The 19,842-nt window shown below is 37.3% G+C and overlaps 1 protein-coding gene across 2 annotated transcripts in view; it reads left to right on the top strand.

The window, feature by feature from the left end:
• Window positions 1-19,842, top strand: part of LOC100029348 (kinesin-like protein KIF19) — a 123,851-nt gene that overhangs the window by 60,832 nt on the left and 43,177 nt on the right. For both annotated transcript variants that reach the window (XM_056806488.1, XM_056806487.1), the window contains exon 13: window positions 8,238-8,508. In XM_056806488.1, the coding sequence (XP_056662466.1) occupies window positions 8,238-8,508 (271 nt within the window). The remainder of the gene's footprint in view (window positions 1-8,237; window positions 8,509-19,842) is intronic.

Raw genomic sequence — 19,842 nt, 5'->3', positions numbered from 1 at the left:
CCACAGTGTTGAAAGGGACTTTGGAGGGTTTTTGGTAACTATGAGCATGGATCCTTTTCACACTGACCCTCGCAGAGGTTTATCCAGACTCCATCCAAAGTCCCTTTACCTTTTGGACAGCTTTGATGTTTAAAATATGTCCTTTATATTGACTTTGACATGTTCATGTTTGAGAAATAGAATAAGGAGTGTATTAGTCTCTAACATGGATCAGGTGCCTCACATATATTCCTGTCATCATGCAGCATTGGAGAGCCTTTTAGGGATTCTGTGCCCAGATGGCACCTTCAAGCCACCTGTGAGCTCCCCACTTTACCACAGAGAGTGGAGGGAGGAAGTGCTCACATTGGGCTGCTGGTCAGAAGGATGGGTATCCTCAGGAGCAGTGGTGAGTGGGGATGGAACAGCCCCCCTTAGCCTTGGGGGCAGGCATGCCACGTCTTCCCTAACATGAACTGCTAGTTGCATTATCTTTATGCCCCCAGGGAGTTCTTAACTGTGTTATTCCAAGATCCATGTTTTAGGCTCCTAGAGAATCTTTTCTAACCATAGGTGATTAGAGAGGGAGTCCAGAAAAAAGCTTGGTGTTGAGGTGGGGTCAGTGTGTGATCTTTTACCTTGGCTATATTTCATAGTATGTCAAGAGTCCGAGTCAGTGGTCAGTGCAAGATCCCTTCTGTAGGAGAAATAGAATCCCTGTTCTCCATGAAAGGAGCAGGAGCAAAATTTGGAAATGAAGTTGGAATTTCCTTTCCTTTCCTTTCCTTTCCTTTCCTTTCCTTTCCTTTCCTTTCCTTTCCTTTCCTTTCTTTCCTTTCCTTTCCTTTCCTTTCCTTTCCTTCCTTCCTTTCCTTTCCTTTTCCTTTCCTTTCCTTTCCTTTCCTTTCCTTTCTTTCCTTTCCTTTCCTTTCCTTTCCTTTCCTTTCTTCCTTCCTTTCCTTTCCTTTCCTTTCCTTTCCTTTCCTTTCCTTTCCTTTCCTTTCCTTTCCTTTCCTTTCCTTTCCTTTCCTTTCCTTTCCTTTCCTTTCCTTTCCTTTCCTTTCCTTTCCTTTCCTTTCCTTTCCTTTCCTTTCCTTTCCTTTCCTTTCCTTTCCTTTCCTTTCCTTTCCTTTCCTTTCCTTTCCTTTCCTTTCCTTTCCTTTCCTTTCCTTTCCTTTCCTTTCCTTTCCTTTCCTTTCCTTTCCTTTCCTTTCCTTTCCTTTCCTTTCCTTTCCTTTCCTTTCCTTTCCTTTCCATCTTCTCTCTTAGAATAAATACTAAGTACTGGTTCCAAGGCAGAAGAGCAGAAAAGGCAAGGAAATGAGAGTTAAGGACTCACTCAGGTTCACATAGCTAGAAAGTGTCTGAGGTCAAATCTGAACCCAGGACCTCCTGTCTCCAGACCTGGTTCTCAATCCAATGAGCCACCTAGTTGCCCCCTTTGCTAATACTTTCGAGGGCATCCCTATCTCCTAGTCACCTAGGTTGGCAATCTTGGTGTCATCCTTGACTCCTCTCTTCATTTAAAATAAACACTTAGGAATTGTTTGTCAGTTTCAGGATGGGGGAGGGGAGAGGGGTGGGAAAAATCTTGAATCATGTTGCCATGGAAAAATATCCTAAATTAATAAATAAAATAAAATGACTATATAAACTTCTTTTTATTAACCATAAAAACCCAAACACTTAGTTACCAAAAACCTTGTTGTTTCTCTCTCCTAATATCTCCCATATCCTTCCCTTTCTTTCCACCCACACAGGCACCATTGAGGTCAAATCTATATTACCTCTTAGCTGGATTATTGCACCAGCTTCCCTTCTCAGACCCCAAGCCAATCCCTATAACCCATTCCCCTTACAGTTGCCAAAGCATTTTCCCTAAATTTCTGAATATATCCCCCTCTTCATCTTCATCTTCAAACTTCAGTGACTGCCTGGCACTCCTACAGTCAAATCTAAACCCTGTATTTGACTTTTAAAGCTTTTCCCAATCTGACCATGATCCAGCCATACCAGGCTACTTGCTATTCCTCACACATGATGTTCTGTCTTCCATTTTAGAGCCTTTGTACTGGCTAGCACCCATGCCTAAAATGTTCTTCCTCACTTCTGGGAGCCCCTGACTTTCTTCAAGACTCAAAAAATCAAGTGTTATTTTCTGTAGGAGATCTTTTCTGATTCCCTGTCCATGCTAGTACCTTTCCATATGAGGTCACATTGAGTCTGCTTTGTGTTTGTCTCATGAATACCTATTTGGTATATTTTATTTCCCCTGCAAGGACGTCAGTTTCTTGAGGGCAGGGATTGTTTTATTTTTGTCTTTAATTCTCATTACTTGTCATAATGCTTGGTACACAGTAAGTGTTCAACAAATGCTTGTTGATTTATTTGATAGGGAAAGGGTAGGGATACATTCAGAAATGAAGGTATATTAAAATATATATATATTACATAAAATAGAAATATAATATATTTATATACCATAATTTAATTAACATTTTAATCTTAATAATTAATATACTGATAAATAAATGTTTAATTAATGTTTCAATTTTATTTAATTAAAATATAAAAATATATTATATAAAACACAAATATATATTTTAGATGTTTTTATTTAAGAATTTCTATTAATACATATATTAATAAAATATTTTATTTATAATTTAATATAATATATTAATATATATCTATTATATAGGATTATATGATCTAAGAAATATTAGATATAATAAAAATGATATAATATAAAATAAAAAGGCATAAATTAAAACTACAAATAAAAAGTAGAAACTTGATGTTACACTAAAAACATCTTCTTTAGGAGAATTTAGTAAAAATTTCAGAGCCTGTTGCTGGATATTGAGTTTTTTTCAGGCTACCAAGAAGAACATGATGTACTCATCTCTCTCAGTTCAGCCCAGCAGCAGGAACAAAGGATAGCTTTTGATAATCTCCATATGCCCTTTTTGCAAAGATCATGGTCATCCACAGATGAGCCATTTCTTTTGTAGCTGTTATTATTTACTGTTGATGCAGCTTTGGAGAATTACCAAACCAACGCTTAAAAAAGAAAAAAAGTGAAAGTGAAACAAAGATGATGCTTCAGTCTCCTAGTTAAAGTGCTTACAGGGGTGTTTTTAGGAAAGAGAGAAAAGGTTTTGGTAACTTCCTCTTGTTAAAATGGGCAGCTTTTATCTCACAGAGCAGCTGTATAGACAGGTCCAAAATGTCTTGGATTGTATTCGATTCATCTTCAAAGATTTGCAGGTCACAGATTTATTTTTACTACAAAAGCTCTCCTAATATATGAGTTTCACTTAATAATAATAGTAAGACAACATTTATATAGTTTTTTAAGGTTTGCAAGGCACTTTATAAATGTTAATTTCATTTAATCCTCACAACCCAGTGATTTGGGGGCTATTATTATCTCCAATTTATAGACAATGATACTGAGGCAGACATAAGTTAAGTGACTGCCCAGGGTCATATGGCTAGAAAGTGTCTGAGGTTGGAGTGATGCCGTCTATTGTCAATGGACCTCTTGTATGTGCGTTGGAGGAAGGAGAAAAGTGAAGGAGTTATTTTAAGGGGTCTGTGAATCTATTTGTCTACACTATCTACACTAATCTACACTAATGAACAAATAGACATTTTCTGTGCCAGATACATAAAATACCTCACATATATGAATACTTTTCTAATTTAGGCTAATGCTTTGAGATCCATAAAATAGAAATTTATTTAAAAGCATTACTGAAGTCATAACTTTTTTTTGTATATTTTCTTCAATCATATAATCATGGGATCATAAATTTATTTTTAATTGAATTTTGTTTTTTTAATTAATGAAATTCATCCGTACTCTACCACTCTACCCCCACTAAAAAAAAAGAAAGAAAACCAAAACCCTTGCCATAGATAGGCATAGTCAAGCAAAACAAATTACCTCACTAGCTGTATCCAAAAATATACATATCTCAAAGTTCATCACTGCTCTGCCAGGAGGTGGATAGCAGTTGGCCATTTTGTGGGATCACTTTAGACTTTATGGCCTAATCTGAATGCATTGAGAGATGAAAAGGTCCTTAAAAACCATCAAATCCAGCCTTTTCACTTTTCCATATGAGGAAAGTAGGGCATACATAGGTTAAGTGAGTTGCCCAAGGTATCATGGGTAATAAGTGTCTGAGGTAGGATTTGAATTTAGATCTTCCTGATTCCAAATCATGTTTCCTAGCCACTATACAAAATATTCTCATTTCAAAATAGTATTGATCAGGAAGCAAACTAATTTAAAGATAGCTATGCCTGTCACTATACTACTAATTTAAAACCACTTACTATCAATAGATGCTAATGATAAAATTATTATTGTATGCAGGGAGAGGAAGTCTGTGAAATTATTTGATAAATTTAAAAAAGGGAGGGGACAGTAAGAAGGCTCATATAAAATCTCAGCACTAGAAAGGATCTCAAAAGTCATTTAAGACCTCAGTTTTATCTAACCACCCATGTAATAATCCCATCTTCATTATCTATGTCAGTCACTTTGCACTTTGATATTTCCACTCATGGAAGCCTCAAATTGTGTAAAAAAGTCTTTACTGAGTCAAAATCTGCCTTCCTATAAAATATGAAATTAGTTCTGCTCTCAGAAGCTACAGCAAAAAAATCTAATTCCTTTTCTATATGACACTTCTCAAATAGTTAATAAGTTAATTACACTTTGGAAAGGTCAGAAGACCATTCTGAAAAGCTCTCTCTGGCAAGGAAACAGTCAAAACTTACTTTATAGGACTGGAGTAAATCCAAGAAGAGGTTCAATTTCTCCACCACATCATTCTCTTCCTGTTTACCCTAGAAAACAAGGAGATAACCAGCACATCCGTCATACATATAAACCCAGTCAGAAACCCATCATTAAAATTACTCCAACTTACTTGTTACTGAAGCCTCTTTCCAAACCCGATCTGGAGTCAACTCAGAATCATCCTTTAATAAAATTGGAGGTTTAAAACTAGAAGCTTAGATCTTAAGAGATCCTAATCCAATTCCCTCATTTTACAAATACAGAAACTAGGGCCCAAAAAGAATAAGTGACTTGCCCAAGATTATACAGGCAATAGAGGACTTAACATTTGAACCTATATACAACAACGTCAAATCGAGAGCTCTTCTCACTAGACCGCTGCCACCTCAAACTACCATTGAAACATACTATTATCATCTTCAAAAGGTGACAAAAGGCAGAAGCAATGGGGTAAGTCAAAATAGCCAAGAGCGCTATGGCTCACTGACAATATGAACAGTCTTATGTTATATATATGTTATAAGGCTCTTATATATATATATATATATATATATATATATATATGCATACACACATATATATTATAAGGCTCTAAAATAGATGTCTGTCCACTTCTGTTTAAATGCTTTGCTATCTCAGTTTGACATTTCAACTGTTGTCATAATCCCCAAATATCGAAGGCAAAAGGACCTAGAAATAAGTATTTAAATTTCAATCAACTGAGCCCTATGAGAGTAGGGACTATTTTTGCCTTCCTTTGGATACCCAGTATTTAAAAGAGTGCCTAGCACAGAGTGCTTAATAAATGCTTATCAACTTATTTTTTTTTAGAAAAGTAATGACATGAAGCAGCTAGGTAGCAAAGCTTAACTCAAATTGCCTAACCCTTAGTATTGATTCTAAGACAAAAGGTAAGGAATTTTTTAAAAAAGGTATTAACACTGTTATTTTCAGAGTAACACGGGGGGAAAAAGACTTTCCTAGGAGTGATATTTAGTTCAGGCTCAATTAACCAGCCATGGGACCTGAGACATATTAAATTGATACAAATGCCCTAGGTCCCAAACTTTGAGCTGCAATCTAGGCCAATGTTCGGTGCTTTCCAGTTATTTGGAACAAGAGTAAAGAAGAGAAGGGGACAGCACCTGGTACTCCTGATACCTGTACCTGGTACTCCTGATACCTGTACCTGGTACCTGTACATGATGCTCATATAAAAGAATTAGCTATAATATGGCACCTTTCTTCCTAAAACAATGTACATGAAACTGAAGTGTAAAAATGGAGACTTGAACCTGGGACTCCAATCCCCAGAAGTCTTTGGACACTTCCCGGGATGCTTTGTAATCTCACTGAGATCCTCACCCTGGTGGGATCAAAAGTTCTACTTAACTGGTTGTAAAAGCCTACTGAAGTCTTTTCCTTTTTCCGCTTGCAAGCAGACGGGTCTTTCATGATGTAGGTGAGGTTGAATGGGCCTCTCGGCCCACCCAGACACGTGCTTTCTTACTTGTATTCTCTTAAACTCTTAATCTTAAATAAACCTCATAAAATATAATACTCTTTGACAGAGAAACTAATTTTTACCTGCCACAGCTTGGCCCCTAAATTTTAATCCTAACAGAAGAAAGATCTCAGGGAAGAATACTTCCTCTTCTAATCTACACACACCTAACCACAGCCTCTACCTATCACTGGACTGTCCAAAATGCCACAAAACAGACTGAACTATAAGCTCTCTGATGTCCCTTCTACTCTTCAATCTAAAATCTACAATCTTGCTCAAGCTGAATTCATCTAATAAGGCTTAATGGGAAAAGTAAGATGTTAAGAGATATGTAAAACTGAAAAGGAGAGAGCTTGACAGGATGGGGTAGTACATCATATTCCCATCTCACTAAAAAGTGAAAACTTCCTTACTTGCCTAGCAATGATGAGTAATGGCAGTTCTTACTTCCAAACCTACCATTTACAATCATATCCAGTTCACACACCAATGCTTTGAACCTAAAATGTCAGCATGCCAGTAGCCTTTATTCAAATGCCAATTCCATACCAAAAAAATAGGTATATACAACTTTTTTTTTTAAACCCTTACCTTTGGGGGCAGCTGGGTAGCTCAGTGGATTGAAAGCCAGGCCTAGAGATGGGAGGTCCTAGGTTCAAATCTGGCCTCAGACACTTCCCAGCTGTGTGACCCTGGGCAAGTCACTTGACCCCCATTGCCTAGCCCTTACTGTTCTTCGGCATTGAAACTAATGCACAGAATTGATTTCAAGATGGAAAGTGAGGGTTCAAAAAAAAAAAGGAATCCTCTTACTTGAAAAGCTTGGGAATTTCTATTGTAGTCTATATGTCAAGACCTAGTTTCACTGTTTCTTAAGAATCCCAGATGATGTGCTTGTATTGTTGCTACAATTTGTTTGTTTTTTTTGGTTGTTGTTGTTGCTAGACCTATGATTTCATAAGTATGATGAAATACAGGTTTTCCTGTTATATCAATGTTAAACAGTAATTTTTAGTCCTAGAGTGGTTTCTTAACCTTTTATTGTGTCATGCCCTGCTTTGGCAATGTGGTGAAGCCTTCTGGATTCCTTCTCAGAATAATGTTTATAAATAATTGAAGGAAATGCTAAATTTCAGTTCAAAGTTAGTAAAATAATGAAATAATTTAAAAAAAAATCCAAGTTCATGTACCCTCTGACATCCATCCACTTACTCTGGCTAAGGGCTCTTGTCTGAAAGAGTTGCCTAGTGCATGGATTAAGTGACTTGACAAGAGCCACACAACTAGTGAATATCAGAGGTGGGACTCAACCCAGGTCTCCCTGACTCTGAAGCCTTCCTTCCTTCCTTCCTTCCTTCCTTCCTTCCTTCCTTCCTTCCTTCCTTCCTTCCTTCCTTCCTTCCTTCCTTCCTTCCTTCCTTCCTTCCTTCCTTCCTTCCTTCCTTCCTTCCTTCCTTCCTTCCTTCCTTCCTTCCTTCCTTCCTTCCTTCCTTCCTTCCTTCCTTCCTTCCTTCCTTCCTTCCTTCCTTCCTTCCTATCAATTATGAGACAGAAGAGTGGTAAGGACTAAGTAAGTGAAATTAAGTGACTTGCCCAGGGTCACACAGCTAAGAAGAATCAGAGACCAGTTTTGAACCCAGGACCTCCTGTCTCTAGGTCTAGCTCTCTATCCACTGAGTCACCTGCCTACCCCTTGAAACCACCTTTCTCACTCACTCCATCTTCCCCACCCTATCTCTTATTGAGAAAATAACACAACTTACTAAAAACCAAAAAAAAAATTACCAAAATAGGCAGATGATGCCTCCAAGTATGAACACATTTAAACATCCTGACTAGATAATTGAATCAATTATAGTAGTGGGTACAAATCAATAAAATTTACTCAAACTATGCCCTCAGATTTTTTTTTCCAAGCTTGTTTTTTTTCCACAGGCTGGGCTGGAGCAACGCTTAGCTAACACTAAGAAGAAAGCCTCCCAGATGGAGAAACTGTTACCCAAACAAATAATTAACAAGGACCAGAGGGAGGTATTGAGGCTTCTCTGTAAAGCCCATGAGCTTGAGGTGGAGAACACTGAGCTGCAGGCAAACAACTTGTACCAGAAGAACCTTCTGTGCCAGAAGGATTTCGTGATTCAGAGGTACCATCAGCACCGGCTTCTCTGTGAGGAAATCATCCAGCAGCAGCGGGAGCTGATAAAGGGTAAAACTCACACTCGCCGGCTTGTGACACCAATTCAGCATTCTGGCTTTCATTGTACACAGGGCAAGGGTGTTATCAGCTCAGGCAATCTGCATGCAAGTCCAGTCCAGGGCTTTCCTTTCTTCACATTTTAATCTTCGGTTGTTCCAGCTGGGCATTTTTCTGTCTTAATCCTTCTGTTAGTGACCTAACGTTGGTAGCCATGACAACCATTTGGAAAAGATGCAGCAAACCAAGGTCAATGACTTCATTCCCAGAAAATGAACACTTTGGGGAGAGCAAGAGATGGCTCTGTCGGGGAGGGTTAGGAGCAAGGAAAGAAAACTTTTACCATATTTCCCTGCAAAATCATAATAAACTGGGCAAAAGCATAATTTCAAACTTTCCAGGGAATGTAAACTGATAAATTAAGAGCTATTCATTAAGTGCTTTCCTTTTTGGTATGCTCAATTCAGTCCAATAATCCAATGAAAATTCATTAAGCATTTACAAATTACTAGATGACCCCTGTAGACCGAAAGACAAAAAGAAAACCAAATCCTGCCCTCAAGAAGTTTACATTCAATTTGCCCTGTTTTAGTAAAAGATGATCTTTTATTGAATGCCAGGGTCAATTCTAGGCAAACTTCTTTTTTCAAAAAATAGTTATTGGGGAAGCTAGGTGGTAGATTGAGAGCCAGGTCTGGAGATGGGAGGTCCTGGGTTCAAATCTGGTCTCAGACACTTCCTAGTTGGGTGACCCTGGCCAAGTCACTTCACCCCCATTGCCTAGCCTTTACTGCTCTCCTGCCTTGGAACCAATATACAGAATTGATTCTAAGATGGAAGATCAGGGTTTTAAAAATATATTTCATTGTTTTTTTTTAAGTTTTTTTTAAACCATTACATTCTGTCTTAGAATCAATACTAAATATATTGGCTTCAAGTCAGGAGAGCAGGAGAGAGGAAAGTTCATTCTATTTTCAGGTAGTTGTCATTTTGGGGCAGTTTTGGGGGGCAATTTGGGGGGTCAATTTTTAAATTGAATTTTATATATTTCAATCATGAAAATCTGCCTTTTCTCCTCTCTATCTCCTCCCCACACCAATTTAAAGAAGAAAAACAGAATCCCCATTACAAACATATCATCTAGAAAAGCAACTTCCTGAATTGGCCTTGTCCAAAAAACCCTGCATATGTCTCAGTCTATACTTTGACTTTATCACCTCTTTATCTGGAAGTGGGTCTTCTGGAATTGTGGTTGGTCAGTGCATTGATCAGAATTCCTAAGACTTTCAAGTTTTTCTTCACAATATTGTTATTATTGTTTAAGTTGTCTTCTTGGTTCTGCTCACTTCATTCCTCATCGGTTTATAATTTTAGATTATCTTTAAAAAAATTTTATATATTATAATATAATTTATAATTAATAATATATAATAATAATAAATAATAAAAATATTATCAAATTTCTCTGAAACAATCCCTTTCATCATTTATTTTTCTTTTTAAAAAATTCCCTTACTTTATGTCTTAGATTCAGTACTACATATTAAGTCTAAGTCAAAAGAGAGGTAAAGGCTTAGACAGTGGGGATTAAGTGACTTGGCCAGAGTCACACAGCTAGGAAGTGTCTGAAGCTAGAATTGAATACAGGTCCTCTGGACTTCTTGGCTCTCAATCATTGAGCTTCCCCCTTTCATCATTTCTAGTAGCACAATAATGTTCCATCGTATTCTGTAAAGATTAAAATTTGGGGAAGCTGAGGCAGGTAGAAATTAGTTTCTCTCTGCAAGGAGTATTATATTTTTAGAGGTTTATTAAAGGTTGAGGATTAAAGAAAATACAGAATAAGAAAACACATGTCTAGGCCCAGAGAGGCCTAGACACAACCTAACCTACATTATCAAAAGAGCCGCACCTCCTTGCAAGTGGAAACAGGCAAGAAGCACGCAAAAGCCTTTCCAATCAGGTTAAATACCCCATCTTGATTTCAGCCCAGGTGAGAATTCAGTGAGATTACAAAGCATTCTGGGGATTGAAGTCCTGGATTCAAGTCCATTTTTATAATTCATATACCATAACTTGCTCAGCCATTTCCCAGTTGAGGGCATTGCCCTCCCTTCAGTTTCCAGTTTTTTGCCAGTATAAAAGGAAAAGCTATAAATATTTTTGTAATGATGGGGTTTTTTCTGCTTTCTTTTTTTAAAACTCTTACCTTCTATCTTAGTATCAATACTGTGTATTGGTTCCAAGGCAGAAGAGTGGTAAGGGGTAGGCAATGGGGGGTTAAGTGACTTGCCCAGGGTCCGAGGCCAGAATTGAACCTGGGACCTTCTGTCTCTAGGCCTGACTCTCAATCCACCGAACCACCCAGTTCTCCCCCTTTCTTCTTTCTTTGATCTCTTTAGTATATAGATCCATGAGTGGTATTGTTGAGTTAGAAATTATGCACAGTTTATTAACTTTGGAGAGCATAGTTCCAAACTACTTTTCAGAATTGAAATTTTCAGAATTCAGAAGGGTTCTTAGTTCCTCCAACAGAAGAATAAACCTTCCTATTTTCTCACAGCCCCTCCAGCATTTGTTACTCTCCTTCTTCAGCCACTCTGTCAACTATCATGGTTAGAAAGTTCAATGAATTTTACAGATGAAGAAACTGGGTTAAATGACTTCTCCAGGGGGACATAGCTAGGAAGTGTCTGAGGCCATATTTGAATTTAGTTCTTCCTGGATTCAGGCCTGACTACCTCTCTGAGATACCCAGTCTCAAAGGGAAAAAAAATGTACAGAAATGAACACAATTATTCTAGTTATTTGAATCAGTTGATGATTCCTTTATCTGGACACAATGCTTTCTATTAAGAGCGATCTAAGAAAAACAACCAACCAAGAGAAAATGAAACCCGTATAATTGTAATGAGATGACAATATAGACAGATTAATATCTTTCTTAGTCTTTTCTTTGCCATGTTAAGCTTCTCAGAGTTCTCCAACTATTGCTTCTATAGTCAGTTAACTGGAATTTATTAACCTCCAGCTATGTGACAGGCACCATGCTGAGGACAGACTATTCAAAGAAAGACAAAAAGACTGTAAGGAACTCACAATCAAATGGGGAGAAAACTCACAAACTGTGTGCAAACGTATACAGGATAAACTGGAGATAATTAATGGAGGAGATAACTAACCTGAAAATAAAGGAGACAAACTGGAGATAGTTAATTGGCTTTCAAGAGGATCAGGAAAGGCTTCTTGTCTTTACTCGTAATTTCTAGATAATCACCACCCCCTACTCCCTACATATTTTATAGCCTTCCTCTAGATGAACTTTAGTTTGTCAAATGTAATTGACCTGAACCCAGTTATTCTAGTTGTTTGACCAAAGCAGAGTATAGCAGTATCAGGACTTCCCTTTCTCTGGGGAAATATAGTACTTCTAAAAGAAAAGAAAATGAACCCATTATAATGACTGAGTCTTGGTCCTGAAGAGAATGAGGCAGAGACTGTGTTGGAGTTGGGAAGACCTGAATTCAAGGCTTGCCTCAGACACATACAGATTGTGAGACCCTGGTCACTTACTTTCTTGGTGTCCTAGATATCTGTAAGGCTAGAGGTTGCCAATCTGCATCAAAAAAGGATTTCTTGGGTATTGCTCCCTTACACCAAGAAAAATAGAGGTCTGACCCTCTCAAAAATGAAGACAAAAGCATTCTCTTCCATCATAGAATTGTCAAAAGATTTGATAATTAAAATAAAACCAGTTTGTAAACTGTAAAGATGCCCACCAAGATATTGTTAATATCATTAAATCATATAATTAATTATTGGGTTAGTTTCAAATGAAGCTAAATGAAAGACTTTACAAATACCCTTGTTAAAGTTCATTTTCTGTATGATAATGTTTACTTGATCACATCTGTAAGAGCTTTCAAATTAGGAAGATGTAATTTCAGATCTAATCTGACATTTAATGGCTATGTGACCCTGGTCAAGTCCCTTAATGTGGTCTGCCTTACAAATAAGTTTCCTTATTTGTAAAATGGAGACACCAATAGCCCCTTCCTCCCAGGGTTGTTGTGAGAATAAAATGAGATAATATTTGTAAAGTGCTTTGTGGAGTTTAAAGTACTCTATAAACATTATTATTGTTACTATTATTTTAGTACTCTGTGATCTAATTTTTCTAAGTTGTGTAATTTTAAAAAATCCTTCACTTCTGTCTTAGATTGAATATTAAGTATTTGTTCCAAATACAAGATCAGTAAGCACTAGGTAATTGGGGTTAAGTGACTTGTCTAGGGTCACAGAGCTAGAAAATAGGTGAGATCAAATCTGAACCCAGGACCTCCCATCTCTAGTCTTGACTTTCTATCCACTGAGTCATCTAGCTGCCCCTAAACTATGTAACTCTAAAGCAACTAGACAAGTCTTTTTTTTTTTTTTATAGAATGGGTTCAATAAACTTCATTTTTTAAAACATTATTTTATTTGGTCATTTTCAAACATTATTCAATGGAAACAAAGATCATTTTCTTTTCTTCCCCCCTCCTCCCGCCATCTCTCCCCTAGACTACGCGCCAGTCCACTGGGTATCACATGTGTCCTTGCTCCAAACCCATTTCCATGTTTTTGGTATTTGCATTAGGGTACTCTTTTAGTGTCTCTCCTCAATCATATCCCCTCCACCCCTGTAGTCAAACATTTGCCTTTGCTCGGTGTTTTTACTCCCACAGTTTGTCCTCTGCTTGAGGATAGTGTTTTTTCTCCTAGATCCCTGCAGATTGTTCCGGGACATTACACATCCACTAATGGAGAAGTCCATTACGTTCAATTATAACACAGTGTATTAGTATCGGTGTACAATGTTCTCCTGGTTCTGTTCCTTTTGCTCTGCATCACTTCCTGGAGGTTGTTCCAGTCTCCATGGAATTCCTCCACTTTATTATTCCTTTGAGCACAATAGTATTCCATCACAAACATATGCCATAATTTGTTCAGCCATTCCCCAATTGAAGGGCATCCCCTCATTTTCCAGTTTTTGGCCACCACAAAGAGCGCAGCTATGAATATTCTTGTACAAGCCTTTTTCCTTATTCTCTCTTTGGGATACAAACCCAGCAGTGCTATGGCTGGATCAAAGGGCAGTCTTTTATTGCCCTTTGGGCATAGTTCCAAATTACCCTCCAGAATGGATGGATCAATTCACAACTCCAACAGCAATGAATTAGTGTTCCCACTTTGCCACAACCCCTCCAGCATTCATTACTTTCCTTTGCTGTCATGTTAGCCAATCTGCTAGGTGTGAGGTGATACCTCAGAGTTGTTTTGATTTGCATCTCTCTGATTATAAGAGGTTTTTCATGTGCTTATTAATAGTTTTGATTTCTTTGGCTGAGAACTGCCTGTTCATGTCCCTTGCCCATTTATCAATTGGAGAATGGCTTGACTTTTTGTATAATTGATTTAACTCTTTATAAATTTGAGTAATTAGACCTTTGTCAGAGGTTTTTGTTATGAAGATTATTTCCCAATTTGTTGCTTCCCTTCTAATTTTGGATGCATTAGTTTTGTTTGTACAAAAACTTTTTAATTTGATGTAGTCAAAATTATTTATTTTACATTTTGTGACTCTTTCTAAGTCTTGCTTGGTTTTAAAATCTTCCCTTCCCAAAGGTCTGACATGTATACTATTCTGTGTTCACCTAATTTACTTATAGTTTCCTTCTTTATATTCAAGTCATTTGTCCATTCTGAGTTTATCTTGGTGAAGGGTGTGAGGTGTTGATCCAAACCTAATCTCTCCAACACTGTCTTCCAATTTTCCCAGCAGTTTTTATCAAATAGTGGATTTTTGTTCCAAAAGCTGGGGTTTGTCATAGACTGTCTTGCTGACGTCATTTACCCAAGCTGGGGTTTGTCATAGACTGTCTTGCTGACGTCATTTACCCCAAGTCTATTCCACTGATCCTCCATTCTGTCTCTTAGCCAGTACCAAATTGTTTTCATGACCACTGCTTTGTAATATAGTTTGAGGTCTGGGACTGCAAGGCCACCTTCCTTTGTATTTTTTTCCATTATTTTCCTAGATATCCTTGATCCTTTGTTTTTCCAAATGAACTTTGTAATGGTTTTCTCTAATTCAGGAAAAAAGTTTTTTGGAAGTTCAATGGCTATGGCAATAAATAGATAGATAAGTTTGGGTAGGATTGTCATTTTTAATATGTTAGCTCTTCCCACCCATGAGCAATCAAAGTTTTTCTAATTGTTTAGATCTAGTTTTAATTGTGTGGAGAGTGTTTTGTAGTTGTGTTCATATAGTTCCTGTGTTTGTCTTGGCAGATAGATTCCTAAGTATTTTAATTGTCTCGGGTGACTTTAAATGGAATTTCTCTTTTTAATTCTTGCTGCTGAGCTGTGTTTGAGATATATAGAAATGCTGATGACTTATGCGGGTTTTCTTATATCCTGCAACTTTACTAAAGTTGTTGATTATTTCGACTAGATTTTTGGTTGGTTCTCTAGGATTCTTTAAGTAAATCATCATATCATCAGCAAAGAGTGACAGCTTGGTCTCCTCATTACCAATTTTAATACCTTCAATTTCTTTTTCTTCTCTAATTGCTACTACTAGTGTTTCTAGTACAATATTAAATAGTAAACGTGATAATGGGCATCCTTGTTTTACTCCTGATCTTATTGGGAAGGCTTCGAGTTTATCTCCATTGCAGATAACGTTTGCTGATGGTTTTAAACATATACTGTTTATTATTTTTAGGAAAAGCCCTTCTATTCCTCTACTTTCTAGTGTTTTCAATAGGAATGGGTGTTGTATTTTATCAAAGGTTTTTTCTGTATCTCCAATCATGTGATTTGCTTGTTAATATGGTCAATTAAGTGGATGGTTTTCCTAATTATTGAACCATCCTTGCATTCCTAGTATGAACCCTACCTGATCATAGTGGATAACCCTTGTGATGACTTGCTGGAGTCTTTTTGCTAGTATCCTATTTAAGATTTTTGCATCTATATTCATTAGGGAGATTGGCCTATAGTTTTCTTTCTCTGTTTTTAACCTGTGTGGCTTTGGGATCAGTCCCATGTTTGTGTCATAAAATGAATTTGGTAGAACTCCTTCTTGGCTTATTCTGTCAAATAGTTTGTATAATATTGGGAATAGTTGTTCTTTGAATGTTTCATAGAATTCATTTGTGAATCCATTTGGACCTGGAGATTTTTTTCTTAGGGAGTTCTTTGATGTCTTGTTCAATTTCTTTTTTCTGATATGGGGTTGTTTAGGTAATTTATTTCTTCCTCTTTTAGTCTAGGCAATTTATATTTTTGTAAGTATTCGTCCATATCACCTAGATTGCCATATTTGTTGCCATATAATTGGGCATAGTAGTTTTTAATGATTGTCTTAATTTCTTCTTCATTAGAGGTGAGGTCTCCCTTTTCATCTTGGATACTGTCAATTTGGTTTGTTTCATTCCTCTTTTTAATTAGACTAGTACTTTGTCTATTTTATTTGTTTTTTCAAAGTACTATCTTCTAGTCTTATTTATTAAATCAATAGTTCTTTGACTTTCAATTTTATTGATTTCTCCTTTGATTTTTAGGATCTCTAATTTAGTCTTCATCTGAGGATTTTTAATTTGTTCACTTTCTAGTTTTTTAATTTGAATGCCCAATTCATTGACCTCTGCCCTTCTTAATTTGTTTATATATGAACTCAAGGATAGAAATTTCCCCCTGAGTACTGCTTTGGCTGCATCCCATAGGTTTTGAAAGGATGTCTCACCATTGTCATTTTCTTCAATGAAGTTATTTTAATTGTTTCTATAATTTGTTCTTTAACTAGCTGGTATTGGAGGATCATATTGTTTTTTTTTATTTATCTCTCCATGTTCCCTTACTAATTATTATTTTCATTGCATTGTGGTCTAAGAAGGTTGCATTTATTATTTCTGCCTTTTTGTACTTGTTTGCAATGTTTTTGTGCCCTAATACATGTTCATTTTTTGTGAATGTACCATGTGCTGCTGAAAAGACGGTGTATTCCTTTTTGTCCCTATTTATTTTTTGCCACTTGTCTACTAACTCTAATTTTTCTAAGATTTCATTTGCTTCTCTCACCTCTTTCTTATTTATTGTTTGGTTTGATTTATCTAGCTCAGATAGAGGAAGATACAGATCTCCCACTAGTGTAGTTTTCTATCTATTTCATCCTTGATCTCCTCTAGTTTCTCCTTTAGAAATTTGGATGCTATGCCATTTGCTGCAACCATATTGAGTACAGATATTTCCTCATTGTCTATACTGCCTTTTATCAGGATGTAATTACCTTCCCTATCTCTTTAAACTAGATTTACTTTTATTTTGGCTTTGTCAGATATCATGATTGTGACTCCTGCCTTCTTTTTATCAGTTGACACCCAATAGATTTGGCTCCATCGTCTTACTTTCACCCTATGTGTATCTATCTTCCTCATGTGTGTTTCCTGCAGACAGTATATGGTAGGGTTTGGGATTCTAATCCACTTTGCTATTCGCTTGCGTTTTATGGGTGAGTTTATTCCATTCAAATTCAGAGTTATGATTACTAGCTGTGTATTTCTCAGAATTTTGATTTCTACTCCTTTACCTGCCTTTTCTTCTTTCACTATTTCCTTCTACACCAATGTTTGTTTATAATCAGTCCCCCTAGAAATGGTAAGCAACTTGATCTGGGTCACACAAGTATTATCATGTAAAATATATTTTCCATTATTGGTCATTGTTGTAAGAGAGTAATCATATAAAAACCACTGCCCCCCAAATAAAATTGTAAATAAACTAATAGGAAAGTGAGTATCTTTTGACCTGCGTCTGACTCCAACAGTTCTTTCTCTGGAGGAAAATAGCATTCTTTGTCATAAGTTATAAGGTTGTTTTGTTTAAATCATGTATTCATGTTGGAATTGTACTCAAATGTATTCAATAATGTTGTCCATCACTTCATGCTCCTCTTATCCCTGTTCCAGAATCTCATTATCTTCAAGGAAAGGGAAATTTGAAAAACTCTGCTTTAATGAGACAACAATTACTTGTGAGCACTGTGCCTGAAGACCATATTTATTCCACAAATCACAGGACACTTTTCTAGGCATAATATTTGGGAAGTGACCATGTCGTGATGGTGGTGTTTAAGGCCACAGGACGATCAGTTTCGAGGGGAAGGGCTATCGACTAAGCGATTGGACCAGGCCAATCAGCAGTCCTTTGTCTTAATTCATCTGTGTAATCCCATTACCTGGCATAGTCCTGCTTTACCAAATTTGGTTGGACTTTTTGAAGTCCTATAAGTATACAGATTCTGAATATTTTGTTTGATCTTAGAATTTCGGTAGACTTTTGAATAAATTCAATAAAAGGACATGCTCGGATTTAAGGGGGGGGGTGGAGTCAAGATCACAGCCCAGAAGGAGCAGAAGTTCAGACCTCTGAATACCCTTCCTCATCTGAATAAACTGAACGATCCCAGAGGACTGAAAAACAAATTTAACGAAAAGACAGAGCCCTCCTACTGGACTTACTTCAAAAGGTACACCCCCCCCCAAAAGCCGGAATCTGAGAACACTCAGGTTTAAGGGGAAGACAGAAGGAAGGTCCCAGGACCGAATTCCTCTCCCACCCAGAGCGCTGAGACTCCCAGACCCCAGTGGCAGTGGGAACTTCTGGGTGGGCAAAGGTGCTGGTATGGAGGGCATACATTGCAACCAGGGCTGTGATAAGTTCAGAGTCTCCAACACGGATGGTGGGGAAGGAGATAGAGAGGTAGCATAGACCTGGCATCCTGGCCAGAGCTGTGGAGATCCTCCAGGAGAAGGCTCCAGCCTTCCAGGAAGTTTTGGACTCAGAGCACACCCAGCCCAACTAAGCTGAACTTAATCCCATCAAGAGTTTCCAGAACTCAGTGAAGCCCAGGCTCCACACCCATCCTCAGACTGCTGTGTCTTTAATCCAATCACAAGCCTACAGAGGACAGGGAAGCTCAAACACCAAAAACCCTCCACCAGAGACTACACCAAGAGATCTCCTGCTAAAGCTCCAAGAAGGGAGACTGACAAGCCCCCAAACCAAAAAAAAAAACGAGAGTAGCAAGAGCACAGACAAATATGGGGAGTAAAGAAGGGGTGAATTTGAGCAAACAACAGAAAAAGAAGAAAGAAACTACAACAGACAGCTTCTACTCAGCAAACAGAACAGAGGGGGATATATCAGCAAACGATAAATCAGAAATCCCAGCGAATTGGATACAGGCTGTGGAAGAACTCAAAACACAATTAAGAGAGGCTGAATACAATTGGGAAGAGAACTTATGAATTAAGATAAGTCATCTGGAAACAGAGGCACTTGAACTAAAACGAGAAAATAGTGTCTTGGAAGCCAAAATAATCAGCTGGAAAATGAAGCAAAAGAGATGAAAGATGAGGTGAAGAAGATGAAAGATGAGAAAAAGGAGATGAAAGACGAGGTAAAGAGGATGAAAGATGACCTCCAAAGAAAATCAGACCAGAAGGAGAGAGATGACCAAAAATCCAGGAATGAAATCCAGGCTTTAAGAACCAGAATACAACAACTGGAATTAAGTGATATCTCAAGGCAGCAGGACACTATAAAACAAAATGAAAAGGATGAAATTGAGGAAAATATGAAGCATCTCATTCACAAAACAGACGATTTAGAAAATCATTCGAGAAGAGACAATTTAAGAATCATTGGTCTACCAGAAGACCACAACAGAAGAAAAACCTTGTATATAATACTACAGGAAAGTATTCCGGAAAACTGTCCCGATATCCTAGAACAAGAGGGGAAAGTGGAGATTGAAAGAATCCACAGATCACCTCCTGTATTTAATCCCCAACTGACAACACCCAGGAATGTTATAGTCAAACTCAAAAACTATCAGAACAAAGAAAAGATATTACAAGCTGCCAAGAAGAAGCCATTCAGATAACACAGAAACACAGTGAGGATAACTCAGGATCTGGCTGCATCCACACTGAAGGACCAAAAGACATGGAATATGATATTCCAGAAAGCAAGGGAACTAGGTCTACAAACAAGAATAAAATACCCATCAAAACTGACTATATTCTTATAGGGGAAAGTATGGTCATTCAACACAATAGAAGAATTCCAAGCATTCATAAAGAAAAGACCAGACCTGAACAGAAAATTTGATGTCCAAGCACAGATCTGAGAGAATCATCGAAAGGCAATTAAAAAAGAGGGGAAAAAGAAAACAAAATAACAACAAAAAAATTTTTAAGAGGCTCAATGAGTTAAAATATGTATCCCTATAAGAAA

The sequence above is a fragment of the Monodelphis domestica genome, chromosome 7 (genome assembly GCF_027887165.1).
Source record: "Monodelphis domestica isolate mMonDom1 chromosome 7, mMonDom1.pri, whole genome shotgun sequence".
Lineage (NCBI taxonomy): Eukaryota > Metazoa > Chordata > Mammalia > Didelphimorphia > Didelphidae > Monodelphis > Monodelphis domestica.
This window is presented reverse-complemented; position numbering and strand designations above follow the sequence as displayed.